Source organism: Acinonyx jubatus, chromosome D1 (genome assembly GCF_027475565.1).
Source record: "Acinonyx jubatus isolate Ajub_Pintada_27869175 chromosome D1, VMU_Ajub_asm_v1.0, whole genome shotgun sequence".
NCBI classification, from domain to species: domain Eukaryota; kingdom Metazoa; phylum Chordata; class Mammalia; order Carnivora; family Felidae; genus Acinonyx; species Acinonyx jubatus.
This window is the reverse complement of record NC_069390.1, coordinates 91,851,989-91,876,487: the sequence shown is the minus strand read 5'-3', so window position 1 is coordinate 91,876,487 and position 24,499 is coordinate 91,851,989. Positions and strand designations below refer to the sequence as shown.

At 42.4% G+C, this 24,499-nt stretch overlaps 1 protein-coding gene across 1 annotated transcript; it reads left to right on the top strand.

The window, feature by feature from the left end:
• Positions 1-15,135: 15,135 nt before the first annotated feature.
• On the top strand, positions 15,136-23,688 carry PANX3 (pannexin 3). Its single transcript, XM_015074033.3, has 4 exons — positions 15,136-15,923; positions 17,134-17,276; positions 20,030-20,244; positions 21,733-23,688. The coding sequence occupies exons 1-4, from the start codon at positions 15,743-15,745 to the stop codon at positions 22,370-22,372; spliced, it is 1,179 nt and encodes a 392-aa protein (XP_014929519.1). The 5' UTR covers positions 15,136-15,742; the 3' UTR covers positions 22,373-23,688.
• Positions 23,689-24,499: the final 811 nt, after the last annotated feature.

Genomic DNA, 24,499 nt, shown 5'->3' with positions numbered 1-24,499 from the left:
TAGAAAGTCTGTATATAGAAATACAGAAAGAAAAAAGACAGACATAAAAATTAATAGAACCTCAGTAAACTTTAGAATGATAGCAAGCAGTCTAACATAGTTGTAATTTGAGTCCTAGCAAGAGAATGGGTGAGGGGTGGGGATATTTTGAAAAATAATGGCTGAAATTTTTCCAAATTAGATGAAAACTATATACCCATATATCCAAAAGGCTCAATTAATCTACAAGCAGAATAAACACAAATAAACCACACAAAGTTATACCATAATTAAATTGCTGAATATCAATCATAAAGAGAGCATTTTAAAAGCAGCCAAAGGGAAAAAAAAAAAAGCATATTATAGATCTATACAGAGGAACAAAGATAAGAATGATTACAGATTTATCATCAGAAACAATGCCATCAAGAAGATAATGGAATGACATCTTAAAAGTGCAGAAAGAAAAAAATTATCAATCTAGAATTCTGTATTCAGTGGAAATATCTTTCAAAATTAAAGGTGAAATCAAGGTTTTCATACAAACAAAAGCTTAGGGATTCTATTGTCAGCTGATGGCACTAAAAGAAATGTTAGGGGAAATTCTGTAGGCAGAATTAAAAGTAATTTGGGGAGCCCCTGAAATTGTAAAAAGTAACCTTGTATATATAATATAAATATAAACTTGGAGAGCATTTAAAATTATAAGTATGTGGATAAATATAAAATATCTTTTTTCTTAAATTTTTATATCCTTAAAAATAAAGCAAGGAAAAATTGCAATTTGAAGTGCGATGGTGAGGTCAGACCTCATTGTGAAGGTGATAATTGTACAAATACTTGAAAAAGACATGGCTGGAGCTGTACTTGGTAATAACAGCTACTCGAACGTTTTGTTGGGTAAACATAGCTCAATGAAACATCCCTCCCAGGCAATACATTTTTATCATGCATTTTAGTAACCATACCTTAATCCAAAGCACTGGCTTTAAGGGAGAAAATTTTAGATATAGAGTTTAGAGGAGCAAAAGACCTTTCTTGGAATGTTAAGAAATTATAAGTCATATGATGAAGGTACCTATACACACCCAATTCTGTTCTTAAACACCTAGCCCTATATGCTCTAAATTCCATGCCTTGTGTAATTGGCTTTAGGAAGGGATCTGATAAAACTCATTCTTTCAAGGACTGATAAAGTTGGTATGTGACTATCTGTACTCTACATTCCTTATTAGGTACACTTTTATTTTAATAAGGACAAACTTATTAGCCAAAAAATCTCAATATGAGGAAATTCAAGTCTCAGCAAGTGGGTGAGTTAGATATATTTTTGGTCACAGTTAAGGGCTGGAGGGCCTTGGAGAAATTATATGAAATTACAACATAAACACCAAAACCCATCTTCTTCAAGGCCTGTTTATGTTGATGAGTATATGTACACACTTATCAACAATTGCTTATTTTTCTTTGTGACCCATATTCAACCAAGGTTCAGCAGTGCTGGTTGGTACTTTATCTATAGATTTAGATTTTTGCTTAGAATTTTTCTACATCCTTCAGTATCGTTAATAAATCCCAAGCTATCTCCTTAATCCCACTGCACAAAATTTACAAATAGCAAAAAACAATTCATTATCACAAAGTTCACATAAGCCCCATAAGGCAGACTCTCCTTGGGACTCTCGCACAAATAAGGCCTCAGGGGTTCATTAAAAGTTGAGTTTTCTCTAAGAACCTTTGAGGGCTCTTGCTTGGATGATGCAACCCCAGGGGAAGTTCTTTTGAGTTGATGCTTCGTCAGAGACTGTTGCCATGGAGGCATCATTTCAAATGCATCTCAAAGCTATTAGAGCCACCTGCTTTATTGTTTTTGTTTGATGTTATTTTTACCTTTTTGAGGTAAAATTCACCATTTAAACATATTAAGTGGCATATACTATGGTTTGTTGTATATTTGCAACCCTAAGCGGTCACTCCCTACTCTCACCTACCCTCAGCCCCTAATCTGCTTTCTGTCCCTATTGATTTGCCTAATTTTGTCATTTCATATAAATAGAATTGTACATATGTGGACTTTTATGTCTGTCTCCTTTCACTCAGTGTAATGATTTCAAGGTTCATCCATATTGAAGCATGTGTCAATATTTCAATCTGTTTGTGTCTGAATAATAGTCCATTGTATGAATATACTGCATTTCATTTATCTGTGCATCAGTTGATGGTCATTTGGGTTGTTCCCACTTTGCAAATAATGTTGCCCGAAGGTCAGTCAGAGGTGAGAATTTAGGGTCTTCTCAGGTCTTTCCTGAGCATGTGCCCAGCCCTGGGCATGCATGTGGACTTCTAGATTCCCCAGAATGTAGGAGAGCTTTTCAAAGCCCCTATTTCCCTAAACTTCTCTTTCCCTAGTCTTTCCTCCCAAGCTTTATGGCTCATCTATTGTTTGCCCCATTGTTTTCCCTTGCCCCAGGGGTCAGTGACTAATGACTTTGCCTTTAAACATTTTCCACACTTGTCCTCCTCCCCCCCTATAGCCACCTCAGCCCTGGGAGAATTCCAGGTTAAGTGAAACAGAGGCAAAGGCTTTGAGCTGGCCTTTCAGAGAACCACCAGAGAGGTCAAAACAAAGAACCACAATTCTTGGAGAATAAAGTCTGTTCTCCTGCCTCTAGTACTGGTACTTATACCAGGCAGGCTGTTGTCTTCAAGGCCAACACCCAGCCGGGAGCAGGAGATGCATCCAGGATAAATTAAAATGCCACAAAACTCTCTTACTGAGATTCGGCTTTTTCCCCTTAATTGTGTGCCCCTCTTTGCTACAAACTTGTGACTAATATCCATAGTTCCAAGAAAGTTAATTTCAAAAGCCTTCTGTGAGTTTATTTATTGCTTTTGTGTATGAAAGGACTTGGGAGTCCCCTACCCTGCCATTTCTGGTGGCATCACTCTAGAATCGTAACCTTTCACTCTCAGACATACCCCAGCTGCATGATAAATTACATGGCCCTGCTAATTATTCAGGGCATACACTTTGCAATCAGTCTGTTCTCACTACAAATCCTGCCTCTGCCACCTCTTTGCTGAATGACCATGGCAAAGTTGCTTAATCTCTCTCTGAATTCCAACTCCTTTAACTTAAGATGGGGTAATAAACACAACTCGAAGAGTTATATTTATGAACAAATGGTGCCACTTCTGGCACTATAATTTAAGGTATAAAGTTTATGGTACAACGTGGGTTTCCCTGTCTTTACTACTGAAATCTGAAACCTCAAGGGACATGGTTAAGGCAGGTATTGTTAATGGAAGGGGAAGGAGGTGGGAATCATATGAAATCGTGTATTTTAAAATTCAACATAAAAAAGTAAGTTATAGGGGCGCCTGGGTGGCTCAGTCGGTTAAGCGTCCGACTTCAGCTCAGGTCACGATCTCGCGGTCTGTGAGTTCGAGCCCCGCGTCGGGCTCTGGGCTGATGGCTCAGAGACTGGAGCCTGCTTCTGATTCTGTCTGTCTCTCTCTCTGCCCCTCCCCCGTTCATGCTCTGTCTCTCTCTGTCTCAAAAATAAAAATAAAACGTTTAAAAAAATTAAAAAAAAAAAGTCAGTTATAGGGGCGCTTGGGTGGCTCAGTCAGTTGAGCATCAGACTTCGGCTCAGGTCATGATCTCACAGTTCTTGAGTTCGAGCACCGCATCAGGATCAGTGCTGATAGCTCAGAACCTGGAGCCTGCTTCAGATTCTGTGTCTCCTTCTCTTTCTGCCCTCCCCCACTAACACTCTGTCTCTCTCTCTCTCAAACAATAAACATTAAAAAAACCTTTTTTTTAAGTAAGTTATAAACAGTGTATGTAATATGGTCTCATTTCAAGGAAAAAAAGGTATACATATCCACACAAAAGTATCTGGAAGGATAGGCATTAAGTAATTAAGAAGGGTCATCATTAGACAGAGGAAATATGGTGTTCTTAGCTTCTCATTTTTCTTAGCTACTTATATTTTCTCATTTTTATGTACATTTATTGCTTTTGAAATTTTTTAAAATGCTTATGAAATATAGTAATAAGATCCCTCTCCTATTTATCTCCAGAAACCCAGTAAATCAATTTTACTTTAAGAAATAAAGTCCTGTGCAAAAGTCAGTTATAGCAAAACAGCATGTTATAGGATGGGCTGGTGTCCAGAAGTCCTGGGTCCTAGTTCTGTCTTGCACTAGCTACCTGGTAACTTGAGTACCTTTTTGAGCTTCAGTTTCCTAGAAGATGAAAACTATCATAATAATACAGCATTCCACTTTTTCCCTATGCTGTGCCAATAGCAAGACATCAAGAAGAAAAGTGCCAGAGAGACACAGACGTACATATTTGAAAGGCTACACCCTTAGAACCCTGGATCTCAAATGTTCATGTACATCAGAATCGCCTAGAGAAGTTAAGACTCAGACTGCAGGCCTCATCTCAAGAATTTTGATAGGGGTGGCTCAGTCGGTTAAGCATCTGACTTCGGCTCAGGTCATGATCTTGCACTCCGTGAGTTCGAGCCCCGCATCAGGTTCTGTGCTGACAGTTCGGAGCCTGGAGCCCGCTTCAGATTCCATGTCTCCCTCTCTCTGACCCTCCCCCGTTCATGCTCTCTGTCTCAAAAATAAATAAACATTAAAAAAATTTTTTTTAAAAAAAGGAATTTTGATAGATCTGGGTGGAGCCCAAGATTTATTTACAAATTCCCAGAGGGTGCTGATGATGCTGGTCTGGGAACCACGTGTTAAGAACCACTGAACTAGAGGCAAAGGGGAAAAAAGTTCTTTAGGTTCAAGTTCCACGTCCTCTCCCTTACTTCTGTGACCTTGGGCAAATCTCTTAATCTATCTGCTCTTGAGTTTCTTTACCAAAAAAAAGCATATTATAATTCCTGCTAATAAGTACCATCTGCCCCCAAGATTTTTATGAGGATTCAATGATTTAAATGCATGAAAGGAATACATAAACTCTACTGAATTATGCAAATGGCATCAATTATATAAGTAAGGCAACTAAAGTAACTAGAATTTAAATTATTTTTATTTTAGGAAATACATCTTAGACACAGATGTCTGTCAGTTTAGATTCCCAACAATGAAGATGCATGCTTCTAGAAAGCATGTCTAAGATTTGAGTACTTTGCCACTGTTGGAGATAACAGGGTCTTGGTTAAATACCATGATGTGAGTGTGTAAATAATAATAATAAACCACATCAGAGTGAAAACTTATTGAACACTTGCTAGTTACCAGGCACTGAGGTAATTTAAATCTCACGATCCTATGAAGTAGCTGCTATAATAATTCCCAAGTGTAGCTAAGGAAGTTTAGGCTTCAAATGGTCAAATAACTTGCTCAGGGCCACATAGTCAAGATCAGAAGGAGTTTCTAAATAATACAGTTACAATGCTATTTGTTGATTCACTTAATTTAGACATTATTCATTAATTCAGTGCCCAGAATAGTCTAACTCAATGTAGTTATTATGAGTTATTTGCTAAGGGATTACTCCCGATTAGATTTGATTTGGATTTAGAGCTCTTATACTCGCCGAAACCCCAATTCTCCTCTCCCCCCCAACATAGGTGCATCACAATTTTAATTTCTCAATACTTAATGTTTACTGTACTATGATTATGTTTCTCTACTTGTTCTATTTTATTTTTTCCAGAGTGAATGCAGTCCCCATGACTTTCTACATGCATCTTCTTAATATTTCTTCATAGTTCACTTTCAGGGATGGAGTGCAACATGAGACAAGAATCTAAGGAAAGACAGATTTCTTGGGACCCCAATATAAAAGATACAAGAGAAGGGGGATCTAGTTCCCCACTCAAACCATTTTTCTCTGTTAAAATATTATGTTCTATTTCTAGTTTCACCTACTTCTAACCCTGACCTAACCTGAATTTTACAGAAAGACCAATAAATCTCATTTATCTTTAGTTCCCTTACTTTATTCAATACAAACTACATTCCAAGCCTAATCTAGCCAATTTTTTTTAAGTAGGCTCCACACTGGGCATGGAACCCACCATGGGGCTTGAACTCACGGCGCTGAGATCAAGACCTGAGCTGAAATCAAGAGTTGGAAACTTAACTGACTGAGCCACCCAAGCACCCCCAATTTTTAAGCTATAAAATTATTCTGATTCCTGAACCTTTCAACCTACAAAACTCTCAGTTGATACATCTAATCTTTCTTTAATAGAACACTGTATAGAGTCCTTGATGCTGACTTTCCAGCATCATAGGACTTAAATCCAACTACCAATACACGTGCTAAGAAAACCTAGTTACTGGCATAAATACACAAAGTACTATATCCTACTTCTTTTTTGCTTTTTAAAAATTTTTGATACATATACTCAAAGTATATATAATTTTTCGCTTAACCAACTGAGCCACCCAGGCGCCTCACTAATGTATATATAATTTTTCGTAAATAAATAACTAATAACATACATCTTTTTTAATGGATGTATACAATCCCTTGTCTTTTATTTCTCTCCTTTATCTTTGGCTACATCATGTATATGCCACATGCAGGCACCTAAAACAGTTTCTTCATGTTCTTCTAAATTTTACATCTGTGTGCATTAAAATTCAGTGAGTCGAGGGGCACCTGGCTGACTCAGTCGGTAGAGCACGTGACTCTTGATCTCTGGGTCATGAGTTCAAGCCCCACATTGAGCATAGAGTCTACTTAAAAGAAATAAATAAATAACAAAATTCAATGAATCAAGCTCCATTAACACTGATATGCATGGCCTGTCAGAGTGCAGACTGTACCCCTTTCTGAAAGGTTTCTCAGGAGAGACCACAGGGTGCTGTCACCTGAATTACTGCCCTCTGATTTAGCTGGTAATTAACTTCTCCAAATATCTGCTGTATTGGATCATAGAGCTTCAGGACCAGGGAAAATCTAAGACCAATTTCCAGATGCCTGATGGCAACTCATATTTCCATAGCAACTGAGCATTTGAAAAAAAAAATTCCATATGCATTATCCCATTTTGGGTTTACAGAACACCTTAAGAGTTGATATTTTGACTTCTCACTTTGCAGATAAGGACTTGTCACTCAGTACATGGTATAACTTTAACCACACCACGCTGTACTCTCTGGATTTGGGATAATGTCAGCTTTACATTATCATGTTCTGGTGAATATTTTGGGATTGCCTGTATCAAAAAGGAGATTAAATTTCTGAAGCAAAATACATGTCCAGACCCAAGAAATGTAACACAAAAATTTTGATCTCTAAATGTATGAAAAGGTTGTAAGCAGTAAAAAGTCCAGGCCTTGACCATTTCCTCTAACCACCCTGATCTCTAAAACACTGTCCAACTCGTCTGACTCCTAACAAACCTTGGCAGTAGTGAGATGAGTAAAACACAGGAAACAGTTCAGTGGGGGCAGCTGCTCCCACCCGGCTTCCCACCTGGAGAAGAATTGGTGCAGAAAATCCCTCTACGGTGACAGAGTTAATCCTCGGGGACTCCGCAAGGCAGCCAAGGCTCCAGCCCACCTCTCCTAGGGTGCACCGTGTGGGGAGGTTGGTCTGGATTGCTCTCATATTTCTTACTTCTCAGCTTCACACTCCCATTTGCCGCTTCATCAGACGTTTCTCATTGGTGGATCTTGGCAACTGCTCTATTATTACCCCTAAGATACTGATGAACTTTGGGTCAGAGAAAAACACCATTTGTGGACAGCATGTCACAGCTCTGTCCCTTGCTTGTGTTCGTCATGGCTGACGGGGACATGCTGACCATGACACTTTGTCATCGCCATCAAGGCAGTTCCCTGTTGGTAGTTGTAGGATTTGTAATGGGACTGAATGGCGCACAAACAGACCCTATGCCTTGTATGAAGATTGTCCTTTTGTGAGCTATTCATCAGACATTACTTCTCTCATATACTAGCATGTATGATATTGATATGACAATTTTCCTTTTGGCTTAATTCAACACCAGAGTCACTAGAGTGACATCTCTGTGTCCTAGGCCTTTTCTCTCCAGCATCCTCCACATCAGCTCCACAGAGAGCAAGTCCAAAGCCTTCAGCAAAAGCTCTGAGATTTTTCTATGGGCCTGATGCATTCATGCATCTCCCTGTTCACTCTCAGGTCACTTGCCATAGGAGAAGCCAGCTCCTATGTAGTGAGAACACTCAGTCAGCCCTATGGGGAGTCATGTGGTGAGGAAGTGAAGCTGCCTGACACAGCGAGGCTTTCTCCCAACAGCCACGTGAGTGAGCCATCTGGAATGCAAATCATCCAGCCCCACTCAAACCTTCATATGACCAGAGCCCCAGCCAGTCTGTTGACTTTAACCTTGTGAGAACCAGACCAGCCCAACTAAGCTGGTCCTACAGAAACTAAGGGATAATAAACCTTTGTTTGTTACACAGAAATAATTAATGCACATATGAAGAGATACTCAACTTGTTCATGGATCAAAAGAAATGCAAATTGATGTAATGAGATATCACTTTAGAGCACCAGCTCATTTTAATCTCAGTTTGCACTCATAAAAAATATCAAGGACCCAAAGAGCTTTTGTACATGTGAGTTATATCAATTGATATTTACCATGTTAGAAACGAAAATGGGAAATCTTTATTTTATTCATGTATTTTAAAATAAAATCATAAATCCATCCCATATTAACACAAATATTTTTGTGAAAAATAAGTATATTTTCCAAAATAAAATAAAAACTTAGTGAGAAAAGTGACCCTGTTTTACAATTTTGCAAATCTCTGAATATCTGGTTTGGTAGAAGATAGAAGGAATCTCATATCTGCCTGCCAATCAATCTGCCTTGGTCCATTGAAATATCACATATTATGCAGCCTCTGGAAAATACTACTACACTCTCATGCAAGAATGGGAGTTCAAAGACCAAATAGTGTCTTGATATTAGTACGGAAATAGTTTTGACCTTGTGGACCCCTTAAAAGCTCCTCAAGTACTCTCAGGGGTTCCTGGACCACACTTTGAGAACCTCTGCTTTACATTCAACAGATTGACCCAAAAATATTTTTTTATGTTTATTTATTTATTCTGAGAGTGAGAGAGAGAGTCCAAGTGCATGAGTGGGGGGAAGGGCAGAAAGAGAGGGAAGGAAAGAGTCCCAAGCAGGTTCACACTGTCAGCGCAGAGTCTGACGCGGGGCTCAATCTCACAACCCTGGGATCACGCGCTGAGCTGAAATCAAGAGTCAGATGCTTACGGGGCACCTGGGTGGCTAGTCAGTTAACATCTGGCTTTGGCTCAGGTTATGATGTCAAGGTTTGTGAGTTCAAGCCCTGTGTCAGGCTCAGAGCCTGGAGCCTGCTTCAGATTCTGTGTCTCCCTCTCTCTCTGCCCCTCCTCTCTCTCTCTCTCTCTCTCAAAAATAAATAAACATTAAAAAATTTTAATAAAATAAAAATAAAAGAATCGGATGCTTAACCAACTGAGCCACCCAGGCACCCCCAGACTGACAAAAATTTTAAAGTTGAATGGTACTGTCGGTGAAGATGTGGGAATATAAGAAACTTTATGCACCACAGCCATTCTAGAGAGCAATACGAAACTGCTTAAGACAAGGTAACTATATGCTGCCCTATGACCTAAAATTCCAAGGTCCTGGTTACATATGCCAATTGAATTGTCTTGAAGGACCACAAGGGGAAATGTACATTTTCTATGGAACAGGAGGGCAAGCAAAATGAGTGTTCATCAACAGGCAAATGAGGTAAAATGAAGTATTCTGCTGCAGTAGAAACAACAGATTAGCTGTGAACATAGCAATATGTATCAACTTTAGAGGTACAGGGCTCAGTCAAAATAAAAAGAAACAATGAGATTTAAACTCAGGGCGCCTGGGTGGCTCAGTTGGTTGGGCATCAGACTTCAGCTCAGGTTATGATCTCACTGTTTGGGTTCAAGCCCTGTGTTGGGCTCTGTGTTAACAGCTCAGAGCCTGGAGCCTGCTTAGGATTCTGTGTCTCCCTCTGTCTCTGCCCCTCGCCTGTTGTTTCTCTCTCTCAAAAATAAATAAACATTAAAAAAAAACATTTTTTTTAAAAAATGAGATTTAAAACAAAATCACTTATGAATATTTATAGTACATAGGTTTTTGGGTAAAGCTCAGTCATGTCATGTCATGTCATGTCATGGCAGGGAAATGTTTCTGCAAGCAACAGAAAAGGCTATATTAATTACAAAACATTATGTTTTGTTATCAGGATATCAGGAAGCTATGCAGAAAATGAGGACACGATGAATTAAACTTCAAGAGGGGACAGAACCATTTCAAGGTAAGAGTACAATCTCTAGGAATTTTCTGTTTCCGGATGCCAGCTCACCATTGGTTTTGGTCTAGGCGAAGGGCCTATGTTGGGGTTAAAATGAACCGTCAGGGCTGTTGTTATGAGGGTGGAACAACAATTGGAAATTTGAGGGACTTAAACACATTCCTAGTCTTCCCCACAGGACATTTACTGAGTATTGGTGGACTAGACCAAAAGTGAAATCTCCCCCACTAGCGATAATTAGGAAACAAAGACACTGCACAGGGAGTGAGCCTGCATTGAACTCACTGATACAAATTTACCGAATCAGTCTCTCCTTCAAAACATGTGCCAGATTGTGAGACTAACATACAGTGGGAGGTTAAATAATTAAACTGAAATCCCCTAAAGAGGATAATAGACCCTCTCACAATCCTTCAGAGATTAAGAGGACCCAACAAACTCTCAATCAAAAACCTGGAAAGATCAGGCTTTCAGAACAAAAAAAAAAAACTGACTGCAGAATGAATCTTACTAAAACTCCAGCACAGACCTAACTCGCCTCAGTCCCCGATGAAATTCAATGATCAACGTCTGGCCCTGTGTGTCTGACGAAAGAAAAAGGAAGCATCTCTGGCAAAAGATAGCCTTACCTAGCATCTCTGGTTCTTACGGTTCTTTTATCTACAATGTTCAGCATATAGTGCAAAACTGCAAGGAGATAAAATCATATGCAAAAAAGAGACAGTAGAAGCAGGTCTACAGATCACCCCAGTTCTGGAGTTAGTAACAAGGATTTTAAAATAACTCTGGTTAATAGGCTCAAGAAAATCGAGAAGGGATGAATTAAAGTGTGGAGATTTTCACCAGAAAACTAGGATCGTTAAAAAAAAAAATGAAATGGAATTTTCTGGAGTGACGATAACATTCTAATCTTGAGTGGGTGTGGATTACACTGGTGTATGCATTTGTCAAACTCTGTATGCAGGTTTAAGCTTTGTGCATCAATGTATCAATTTTATCTTGAAAGAAACAAGCTGCCTGTGTCTTCCCCTCTCTCTGCCCCTCCCCCACTTTATCTCTCTCTCTCTCTCTCTCTCTCTCTCTTTCTCTCTCTCTCTCTCTCTGTCTCTCAAGGGTAGACATTAAAAAAAAAACCCTAAAAAAAAAAAAAAAAGGCAGGGGTGCACCTAGGTGGCTCACTCTGTTAAGTGTCAGACTTCTGCTCAGGTCATGACTCATACACGGTTCTTGAGTTCGAGCCCCATGTTGGGCTCGGTGCTGACAGCTCAGAGCCTGGAGCCTGCTTAGCATTCTGTGTCTCCCCCTCTCTCTGCCCCTCCCCTGCTGGCCCTCTGTCTCTCTCTCTCAAGAATAAACATTAAATATATACATATATTTATATATAATAAAAAAAGAAAGAAACAAGCTGCAAATATTGAAGTATAATTAGCGATGTGCATGCTGAAGTATTTAGGGACAAGTATGTGAATATTTGCCATTTGCTTTGACATGTACCCAGAAAAATAACACAGATTGAAGGGTAGATAGAGGGATGAATAGATAGATGTGCAAAAAATCAAGCAGAGTAAAATATGCTAATGGTAGAAGCATCACAGATATTCACTGTATATTCTTTTCAACCTTGATTTATATCTAAATGCTTTCATAATAAAATATTGATGCAATTTAATAAGAAGATATTATAAATATCGGTATGTGAAATAAAGTTGACAGTTTGGATGAAAGATGGACAATTTCCTCGAAAATTTAACTAATCCCCTATAGTGTTTTAAAATATTCCACAATTTTTTTTTGACACTCCTTTCAAAATGTGGAGCCTAATTTCCTTGAATATGGGCTGGATTTCATGGCTTCCTTCTACTGAATACAAAAAAAATAGAAACAGCCATTGTGACTTCAGAGGTGAGGTCACAAAAGGCAGCACAGCTTCCTATTTGTTCTCTCTCTTGGAGCATCTGCTCTGCGAAAACCAGCCGCCATGTTGCCCTGTAGAGAAGCCCACATGGTAAGAAACTAAGGCCTCTGCCAACACCTAACAAGGAACTGAGACTCCAGCCAGTAATCACTGGGCGAGCTTGGATTTGGATCCTCTAGTCCCACTGAAGGCTTTGGTTGCCTGCAACCCTAACTGACATCTTGACTATAACCTCCTGAGAGACTTTGAATCAGAACAACCCAGCTAGGCTGCTCTTAAATTTCTGATCTACAGAATCTTTGAGATGAACTTTGGGCAACAAAGCCTTTCCAGAGAGCAGTATGATACCACTTAAGACAAGTTAAGTATATGCTGTCCTGAGACTTAAAGATTCTAAAAGCAAAGTGAGTGGTCATCAACAGGCAAATGAGGAGATAAAATGAAATAATATGCTTGCTGTTTTAAACCTTCACTTTTAGTACAGTTTTATTGCAGCAATAGAAAAGTAGTGCATTTAAGCTAGTAGGAGAGAGAACCGAAAATCTGAATAGTCAAATATTTATCAAGGAAACTGAGTCCATTAACTAAAACTTCACCACAAAGAAAACCCCAAGCCCACATGGCTTCACTAATAAATTCTTCCGAATATTTAGTGGAGAGAACTGACATCAATCTTGCACAAACGTTCCCAGATAACAGATAAAGAAACACTTTCTAATTCGTTTAGTGAGGCCAGCATAATGTGCCAAAGCCCTCACAAGAAAGAAAAATTAAACCAAGCTTGCTCTTTTTCGTAAATATAAATGCAAAATCTTTAACAAAAGTTCAGCAAACTGAAACCACCCCAAAATTGAGGATATGATGTAGAGCAAAAGAAGCCAGACACACTGGGTGTTGTGTGTAAGTGATAAATCATGGGAATCTAACCCCAAAACCAAGAGCACCCTGTATACACTATATGTTAACCAACTCGACAATAAATTGTATTTAAAAAAAAAAAGAAGCCAGACACAAAAGAATATATACATATGATTCCATTTCTAGAAAGTATAAAGAAGACAAAACTAATTTATACCATTAGAAGTAGGGGCGCCTGGGTGGCTCATTTAAGCGACCGACTTCAGCTCAGGTCATGATCTCACGGTTCGTGGGTTCGAGCCCCACATCAAGCTCTGTGCTGACAGCTTGGAGCTTGGAGCCTGCTTCGGATTCTGTGTCTCCCTCTCTGCCCCTGCCCCTCTCATGCTCTCTCTCTCTCTCTCTCTCTCTCTCTCTCTCTCTCTTTCAAAAATAAATAAACATTAAAAAATTAAAAAAAAAAAGAAGTTAGCATAATGATTACCCTTTGGGAAATGATACTTAGGAAGCACTTCTGGTGGGGGTTGCACCTGGGTGGCTCAGTTGGTTAAGAGTCTGACTTCAGCTCAGTTCACTATCTCGTGCTTCATGGGTTCGAGCCCCACGTCGAGCTCTGTGCTGACAGCTCAGAGCCTGGAGCCTGCTTCAGATTCTGTGCCTCCCTCTCTCTCTGCCCCTCCCCCGCTTGTGCTGTGTGTCTCGCTGTCTCTCAAAAATGAATAAGCATTATTTTTTAAAAAAAGGAAGCATTTCTGGGGGTGTTAGTAAGGTTCTATTTTTTGATCAGAAGAAAGTTTATTGAACATTATGCTTATGATATATGCATATTAATGTATGTATATACTTCTCCAAAATGTAAACTGATTTAGGCAAAAGAAAATACACGCATACACATTATGAATCTTTTCACATTATGAAAAGATTCAGAAATAGGAGTGTGGAAATACTAATGGGGAATAGGAAAGGATCTTTTCTCCCGTTCCCATGCCTGTCTCATTCCATTCAGCAAACACAGGGCAGCTCTAAATCAGAGTTGGCCTCTAACCTGGAGATGGAGAGAGAGGCAGGCCCAGTCTAAACATTTGTGAGCCCAGGAAAAACAGTTTAAATAGAAGTCCACATACCATATACCTATACATTTTAACGTTATAGATCAAGCTAACAAACTGTTAAATAAAATATGTTCTGTCTGTCTGCCTTCACACACACACACACACACACACCCTTCATAATGATCAGGAATGCCAGTTTTGAATTTAGAATCCCCAGACTCCTCAGATCCCTTCTTCCCAAACCAGCTAAGTCCCACATTGCAAGAAGTCTCACGATTGCATGTGTGGGCATCCCACGACTTCTAAATTTTATCCAAATCCCCACAACAAGCCATTTTTTAGGCCCAGGAGTGCACACCACCAACATGATCTACCCTTGGGAGGATGCACCTGAGGAAAAGACCTGTACAGGCCCTGGAAGCAGGATGGGGCCACCTGGAGGGGGAATCACAGTGTCTCAGGCACTAGACCTAGAGCAGGTCCATGTGCTCTGAAAGGTCACAACTCCTTAGCCCCATGGACACTTAGCCTGTGAGAAGGATTCAGCCAGAGGCAGCCAGTGTGAAGACCAAGGTCAGGGCCTCTCTTTGCCAAGTCTAGAAGTAGCACCAGAGACAAGAGTAAGTACCCTGTGCTTTTCCACCCACCCAACTCCACCAAACTGAAATAGAGTTGACATTTGCTCTACACTTTATACTTTGCAAAGCACCTTCGCATACAATACTCTTAGTCAATCCTCACAAGCTTGCAAGATTACAACGTAAGATCATTTGATAGAGAACACTGAGCCAAAAGTGACTTGCCTGAAGTCAAGCAATAAAAAAATGAGTACTGCTAGGTCTCCAGTGGGAGACTTTTCCCTGCAAATTTTAAAGGTCCTATTCTTTCCACTATTCAATACTGCCACCCATCTCCCAGCTTCCTAGAGATTCAAAGGGGGCTAAAAAAAAACAAAACAAACAAACAAAAATGTAAATATGCATAAATTGTAAATATGTGGCTGAAACATTGTAGGAAAAGACCAGAGGCCGGGAAGGAAATTTAACAGCAAATATAGAGTAGTTTCTGGGAAAGATTCTGGGCCCAAAGCAAAAATCACCAGCAAGACAAAGAATACTATGTAAGAGCAACAATCCTAGCTGGGTGTTGGGGGCTCCTCTCCCACGCAGACCGCAAAATGAGGGCCTTCACCACATTTAAGCAATCTCCACCCAAATTCCACACCAATTACATGGGGGGGCCCTGGCTCCACAACTCTCCTTCTCTCCACCACCCCACCAAAAATACTTTATTAATGAGAGGGCAGCATAAAGCCACAGGACTCCATGTGCTCAGGGACAGCCCAGAGAGAGCGGCCTGGCACCAGCCCCAGCTGAAGCCCGACCCTCCTCCAGTGAGGACCCGCTAAGCTATGCCTCCCTCTAATTACCAGATGCCTGGCTCAGGGCCTGGCCAGTTATTTAGAGAACCAGTGCCTGCTCCTCACACAGATCTCCATGAGGCTGGGGCCGCAGGCACTGTCTGCTCAAAGCCAGCTGCCTGAAGCTGCCATCTCCCCACACCGCGGTCCTGGGACCCTTCCTGCGGCCTCTGCACCCCAAAGGTCAGCGGCACCATGTCACTCGCACACACAGCTGCAGAGTACATGCTATCAGATGCCCTGCTGCCCGACCGTAGGGGACCCCGCCTCAAAGGACTGCACCTGGAACTTCCCCTGGACCGCATGGTCAAGTTCATAGCTGTGGGCTTCCCCTTGTTGCTGATGTCCCTAGCATTTGCCCAGGAGTTCTCTTCCGGTAAGTAGCCTCCAAGACCCAGTGTATGAGAGACCCCACTTTGTTTCACTCTTTGCATGGACTCCGAAGTGGCTCCCATATTGTCCAGGTGTCATGACTTTGGCCTGGGCATTACCCAAAAAGCAGACTATGCATGAATTTAGGGCACCAGCAGAGCAGAGGCACCAAAAATTTTGAAAACCATTTTCCGAACTTTTGTAGTAAAAATATGTAGCTTTAATTTCGGTATTAGTATATTTTATGTCACTGCAATAATTAAACTTTTATTTTGATTTTCATATGGATCTAGAGAGATCAGGGCTCCATAATCTTTTCAGGACCTAGGACCGCTAAAGGTCTTAGTTGGCCATGCTTTAGATGAGTCTCTTACTGTCTCAGAGCCTTCTGCCTACTCTCCACCTCCAGGGTTTCTGATTTAAGGACATATGTTAAAAGACTGACATATCATAGGTGCTAAATAAATCCATTCCTTCTTTCCCACAGCCCGTGGCCACACACACACACACACATTAACACACACATTAACAAACACACAGACCTGGTGTTCTAGGCACTAGATTAACTCAGCAAATTTCTTACCTCTAGTAAAGAAAAGGTGGACTTCCTGAGGATTGGGATTTCTGGCTTTCTTTTCTGGCTATACGATTAGCTTACTGTTTCCCAAAGAGGTATGTCAACCTCCCACTGCCTCTTCGTTCCCCCACAAGATGGAGAGAACCCTTGGTTCCCCCTTCCACCTCTCTCTGGAGAATCATGGAAAAACAAAACTCTCCCTCCGAGCCCCTTCCCTTTCAGGACCTCCTGCTCACCCTTTCCCTTGATTGGGCTCAGAAACAGGCCATTAATCCTCTAAATTTTAGAACCTAAAAGATGCCAGTTCTCTCAGGAAGGAGAAGTCACCACCAAACCACAGGAGTGTGGGGCGCCCCTGCTGCCCGCGTGTCTGGGACTCCAAGGGAAGCTTTGAGAGGGAAGAACCCATGTCAAAGGGGAGCCAGTGCATTGAGGGAGCTGAGCCAAACAGGCCTATGGTGACGCTGCAGTGCACAACCTGAAACTGGGGCCTGGGAATCAGAAAGTGCCTGCCAGATAAAAAAAACTGGCGGAGCTCTGGAGGCATCCCCTGGAAGGCTCTCAGCTGACAGTCCTCTGGGTCCCCATTCCTCCACTCCCAACTCCAGGCTGCCTCCAAGCTGTGTTCTTATTCCAGGGCCCCCCATCCGATGCTTCTCTCCCAGTAACTTCAGCATCCGGCAGGCCGCCTACGTGGACGGTTCCTGCTGGGACTCACTTATTCACCACGAACAGGATGAGCTTGGCCAGAACAAGATGAAATCCCTGTGGCCTCACAAGGTAAAGTAAGCTGGGCTCCATCAGGCTGCTTCGTGGCAGGGTGGAGCAGGCTAGAACCACATCATTATCTTCTCTCTTGCCTCTTTGCCACCCCACCCCATGTTTTTTTTTTTTCTTTTGTCATTGACTCTCATGTTTCTTCAAATGTCTGGTGATCTTTTGTTGCCCACTTTTATCTGATTGGAAGCTTTGTGCCTATGGGTGAGGCTGGCTGACCAGCAGCCTTCTGTTTACAGTGAACCCTTCAGGCCATTTCACTGGGAAAACCTCAAATATCGGTATCTGTAATCCTTTCTCTTGGGCTGATTCCCAAAAAGCATCACTGGATCGTTAATTGTGTGGATCCAGGGTGGCAGTTGGTATTAAACTCGGTTACCAACACTCTAGGGACTCAACTGTGGGTCTCAGCACTCAGTATTCACTCAACTAACATGGTTCTCAAGTTTGTTCCCCTGCCCTCAAAGGACCCAAGTGCAGAAACTCTTTGGTTTAATGTTTCCAAAGAGCAAACCACAGGCAGATTGATTCTGCCGGCGGATGGAAAAGGCAGTCGCTTAAGAAGTGCATCATATTATAGGGAAGATCTGTGGGCCTGTTTTTTCAATATTCCTGTTTGCAACCCCACCTGTACCCCCATTTTCAGACACACCTCCTATCTGCAACTCTTGAGTCTTTCTGGTTCTGTGGTGCAAAAACAGCTTGCTTGGTCTGCCTCAACTCCCATCTCCCTACCCCCCCAAACAGGCTGCTATTTTCTAGCAGACGACTGCTTTCCAGTTTGCAACATTTTCTTGCTCTTGTCTTCCTTGTCCTTGGAGAATTATGTCTTTTTTATCCCTTTAGTGCCATGCTAGTGGGGCTTCGTGAGGGAGCAGAAGTCACGTGTGTGTCCAATTCACAATGTTGAATTGGAAGTCACTGGTGACATTTTTAAGTTATGACAATTTACAAGGCCTCAAAAGGCCACACAGGTCTGGGACCCAGGCAAAACTACAGACTTAATGGAAAGAGTTCATGGGGTGTCTGTCAGTGGAAGTGTTCAAACAGGATCCAGATGGCAACAAGGGCAAGTTACTGCAGAGGGGATTCAAATGTGAAAAAAGTCAAACTGTCTCACCGCCAGGATTGCCTGAGAGCTCTTTAAACCCAGATTCTCTGGTTCCACTTCAAACCTACTGGAACAGAATCTCTGGGGGTGATGCTTATCTTCAAGAAATGCCATGTCTTAGAACAGGAATGAAAAGGTTCTAATTTTTCTCGTGGATTAGTATAGTTTTCCTAACATGTCTCTCGTGTTTAGTTCAGAAACACACACACACACACACACACACACACACACACACACTTTCTTCCATCTAGCTGCAACCAAATATGCATCCTCCCTCTTTTTCTTCAAGTTCTCCTCCAAAATAAAAGGCAACCGTTGTTCAGGAGAAGCTACAGTCAAGTAGTTCTTATGAGCTCCTAAATCAGACTGCCTCGTTCCTGATCCTGCTCAGCCATCCACGAGACATATAACCCTGTACAGCTTACTTAACCTTTTCATGCCTCAATTTTCTTATCTGTAAAATAGAGATACTAATAGTACCTACCTGATAGCATCTTTGTGAAGAGCAAATGAAATAATGCATGTCAAGCACCTGGCACAAATGAGCTTAAAAAGCCTTTAACAAGTTGAGTTTTATGGGGCACCTGGGTGGCTCAGTCGGTTAAGCGTCCGACTTCAGCTCAGGTCACGATCTCATGGTCCGTTAGTTCGAGCCCCGCGTCGGGCTCTGGGCTGATGGCTCAGAGCCTGAAGCCTGCTTCCGATTCTGTGTCTCCCTCTCTCTCTGCCCCTCCCCCGTTCATGCTCTGTCTCTCACTGTCTCAAAAGTAAAAACGTTAAAAAAAATTTTTAAAAAACAAAACAAGTTGAGTTTTTACTGTGGGTAAAATAGCGGCCCAGCCCCTGTTGGGTGTGGTAGGGAAAAGTCCCTTACCTCAGGTGGTAAATTGTGTAGTTGAGGACACAAGACTCACCCATTCGTCAACGTCAGCTTGTATACATACTGAACAGGAATAGCCCCAAAGTCTTCCAAGACAGTGCCTGGTGGTGTCGTTTGGCATGGCCACAAACGCGGAGATGAAAACACAACTGCACACGAGAGGAACCGGGGAAGGCAGCGTGGAGGCTATGGGATTTGATCCCCTCTCTGGAGGGTCTAAGCCAAAGTCAGCCATGTTGAGGCCCCTGACTGGACTTTGAAAGCTAACAGACTCTGGGTGTCTGGCGATAAGAACTTGGAGGAGTCAAAGAAAGGGAGATGGAAGATTAAGAAGGCGGACACTCTCCCCTAGGATGTGATGCCATGACCACTGCTGGCCATGGTCTCTGCTTAGCGACCCAGGCTAACATGCATGGGGAACGGAGGGACTCTTGTGGTTCTGTATCGCTCTCCCCCACCTTCTGTCTCCCTCTTTCCCTCCTTATATCCCTCTCCCTCCCCTTGTCCTCCCTGGGCTCCTACATACCTACACAGACCCCAGATCTGAGGAGTGCAGCTGGGGAACATGGAGATTCAGCAAACCTTCTCCTCTGGGCTTCAACATACTCAGCCAGGTCAGTAGACAGCCTTACGTCCTGGGCCTGTGGTGGCTCATTCCCCCCACCGCCTTCCTTCCCTGACGCAGGAAGCAGGGAATGAGAGCCCCTCTCTCAGAGCTCTCTCTACACACTGGGGCCCCCTCCTCAGCTCACTCTCACCCCACAGGCCCTGCCCTACTCCCTGCTGGCCTTGGCTGTGGTCATGTACCTGCCTGTTCTGCTGTGGCAGTATGCAGCCCAGCCGGCCCTCAGCTCGGATCTGCTCTTCATCATCAGCGAACTGGACAAATCCTACAATCGTTCCATCCGCCTGGTGCAGCACATGTTGAAGATCCGGCAGAAAAGCTCAGACCCCCATGTTTTCTGGGATGAGCTGGAGAAGTGAGTTGTCTCTCCCACCCATTTCTGAAGGCCTCAGTTGAGCGTTAACATGGCGTGCAGGGTCATCGTCAAACTATCCTCTGTACTGTCCTTCTCATGAACCCAAAGAGTTTAACACACCATCTCACTAACTTTCCATCATTTCTGTACAGGGAGGACAGAAAGGACTCTTCCTTAGTTTATAGATGAACATCCTGCGTCACAAAGGGGTTAATCTCTCTAATGTACCACTTTTGTATACCATTCCCCTGCTCAGAACCTCCCCCCATGCCTGCAGGAAAAAACCCAAATTCTCCCACATATTTTCCCAAGGCCCTCTACTTTTTTCACACCTCTGACCACCAAGTGACAGAAACCTCCCACTTTACCAAGGCAGTCTCCTCCTCTTCTCCTGATTAGCCATTCATGCCTAATTTGCTGTGGCCCCGGCACTGTTCTGGGTGCTCCAGACCCATCAGTGTGCCTTGTGTATGTCAGAGGCAGGGGTGGGGAGGGGACAAAAGTATACCTACCCATATAGGGACTCACATTCTACGGAGGGGAAACAGACAACAAATAAACACAACACATAGCAAATCATATGGCAGAAGATAAGTGGTATGGGAGTGGGGGAGCAAAGCCAAGTATGGGGGTCAGGAAAGCTGCAAGGTTGTGGAGTGGTGCCATTTTAAATAGGGCAGCCAAGGTAGGCTCCACCAACAGGAGCGTTGAACTGAGATTTGGAAGCATATTCTGTCTTGTGTGTGTGCACATTCTCTATCCTCTGAAAAACGTTCCTCTCCTGTGTGTCTTTCTGAACTCCATCCACCTCTCCATCCAGCTCCAAGACAAGATTCTCCATAAAGGTTTCTGAACACTCCAGCCCGTGTTGGTAACTCTCTCCTAACTTGTACAACACCGTGGTTTGTATCCACCATTTTAGCAACAAATCAAGCACTACTATTATTTCCTATTGGCGTACCTTATCTGCCCCTTCCCCACAAGGCAGCCTGTAAGCTCCTTCAGAGCAGAGACTGGCTTACATGTGCCTGAACACCATAGCTCTCAACAAATATTTGTTAGCATGTTTATTTTCATAAAATGGGTGGGTTGGCCTAAAAATCATACACACAGCATACAGACCAAGCACCAGAACGTGGTTATTTAGACTCCCCGTCCAGTGCTAATTTAATACGCTTATTGCTTCCTAAGGATCCTGTTTCGGCTTACAGGTTTAGTCTGCTCTGCTGGGCAGAAATCCAGTGTGGCCATTTGTTATTCACTGATCATTCCCTGGGTTGACCACATTGCACTCATCAGCTGGAAAATTAAGACATACTCACACGTCTCTTTAGGGAGAGGGGTGGTTATGCTCCAGGAAGGCAGACTTTCATGTGAGCCAAGAATGCCACGTGGCATACACAGATTCCATTACTGCCCCACGTGGCTCTCTCAGATATGGTTCCAAATGGTCTCTCCTCACCCTGCCTCCTTTCTTCCCCTGCCCAGGGCTCGGAAAGAACGATACTTTGAATTCCCCTTGCTAGAGCGGTACCTGGCCTGTAAGCAGCGCTCACATTCCCTGGTGGCCACCTACCTCCTGAGGAACTCCCTCCTGCTCCTCTTCACCTCAGCCATCTACCTGTACCTTGGCCACTTCCACCTGGATGTCTTCTTCCAAGAGGAATTCAGCTGTTCCATCAAGACAGGCCTCCTAAGTGATGAGACCCACGTGCCCCATCTGATCACATGCAGGCTGACCTCTCTGTCCATTTTGCAAATTGTTAGTCTCTCCAGTTTAACAATATACACCCTATTGGTTCCGGTGATAATATACAACCTCACACGACTATGTCGGTGGGACAAACGGCTCCTATCCATCTATGAGATGCTGCCAGCTTTCGATCTCCTCAGCAGAAAGATGCTGGGATGCCCCATCAATGATCTCAATGTGATCCTCCTTTTCCTCCGAGCCAACATCTCTGAACTCAACTCTTTTAGTTGGTTGAGTGTCTTATGTGTTTTGAAGGACACGACCACCCAGAAGCACAACATTGACACAGTGGTCGATTTCATGACATTATTGGCTGGCTTAGAACCCACAAAACCTAAACATCTCACCCAAAGGGTGTGTGATGAAAACCCCTAGTTAAAAAACCGTGGAGCAAGAAATTTTATGGAAAGTAAAAATCTCTCTCCTTCTTCACAAGCCTCACACACTAAGGTACAAAAATACCCGCTTTAGAAATGCTAAGTGTGGATTCAGCTGAATCACATCCTGTATCATGTTTTCCTAAAGGTGAGAAGATAAAATCAACGCATGAAAACAAATCTGAAAGTTAGAGCTGAAGAGTCAAAGAACTAAAAAATTAGATCTAGAGCATTCTATGAGGATAGGGGGGAAAAAAACACCTAAAACTCAGCTGAAGTCTAGACATTCTATAAGGAAAGAAGGTGCTAAAGGCTATTTATGGAAGCAGGTTCTTTTCAGTATATGCACTCCATTGCCCTTCTGGAATGCACGCTCAACTCAACCCAAAGAGCAAAAGGGCAATCTGTTAAGTGAATAAAAATGTGAAATGCTTCAGGTGTGGCCTGAAATCCTAGGAACTTGCCAGCTTGCTTTGTGGAAGTCATTGACCTTGCCCAGGTCCTGTGTGGCCTGCAGAGTGGGATAGAAGACAATGATGGCAGGACCTTGTTATCTGCTTTTGGGGGTTAGGCCAGCATAGAACGAGGCCAGGGCCATGCATCAGCTAGGGGTGGAGCTCTGGGTTTTCTTCATCATCTAAACCAGGGACCACTTCGCCAAGGGCTGGGATTATGGGCTTCTTCACAACTCTTGAGGGGCCCAGGCGTGCTTCGAATACTCCAGGAGATGCCACACCTCCTCCACTTACAGCCAGTCACTGAATAGTGACCATTAGAACTAAATGGGAAAGACAGGAAAGTGCTGTTGGGCCCTTTCTCTCTCTTCTTTATTACCCCCTCTTAGCTTCTAACTTCCATTCCTGCATCTGAATTTAATGGAACCTTGATCTGACTTCTGAGGCCCTGCCCAGCCCACGATACCATGCTGTCTCTCATTTGATATTTCATTTATAGAGCTGCATATTTCTTCAGAGAATTTTTGTATGCACCATTTAGACCCTTCTTCATATAGGTAAGCAGAAAAATTCCATTGCTCCCATGCTTCTCACAACGCTGAGCCTTTGAATATGCTGTTTCACTGCCCAAGATGCCCTCCCCTGTTCTTCACTGGCTGTCCACCAGCTCTCCTTCTGAGTCTGCCCAGACATATTTCCTGCAAGAAGGCTTCCCTATCTCCTCCCCTCTTCCCTAATTATGTGCTGCCATATCATTCAATACCTACCTCTGAGATAAAAATTCTTACACTGTATGAATATTGCCCACTCATTTGCCTTTTCCTCTTTAACAAGTTTCCTAAAGGTTGTATCATAGTGGGCACTAAATAAGTATTAATCTGAATAAGTAAGTGACTGAATTTTGCTCAACCACGTTACATTGTTTGGAGCACACAGACCCAGCCCCTAAATAATCTTGTATAAAAAAAGCTTTGTGGGGCACTTGGCTGGCTCAGTCGACTGAGTGTCTGACTTCAGCTCAGGTCATGATCTCGCAGTTTGTGAGTTCAAGCTCCGCATCAGGCTCCATGCTGACAGCTCGGAGCCTGGAGCCTGCTTCGGATTCTGTGTCTCTCGCTCTCTGCCCCTCCCCCACTCGCACTCTGTACCTCTCTCTCAAAAATAAACATTAATAAAAACTTTGTGCACAGAGATGCACTCCACAGCAATTGCTGAGCAAAAAGCCAAACAACATGGAAGTAATCATGTAAAATTATTATGCCGTAACTGGACTATTAAGCATTCATTTAAAATTATGTTTATGCTCCCGCTCTGTCTCTGTCTCTCAAAAAAAGAATAAACGTTAATAAAAAAGTTGTAATTATGCTTATAAAGAAATCATAATAACACCACAAAATGATAATAAAGGTCAGTGAACAAAAAGGAAACATTATCTAACATATATGAAAATGCATGAAGGTATTAAACACATACAAACGTTAAAAGTGGCTCTCCTTCACTGGGTGTTGTACGGAAACCAATTTGATAATCAATTTCATATACTGAAAAAAATTAAAATAAAAAAATAAAATAAAAGTGGCTCACCTTATGTGGCAACATTATGGATTTTTTAAAAATCTTCTTTGTACTATATTTTCTAAATTTCTAAAACTTGCCCAAAATGCTTTATA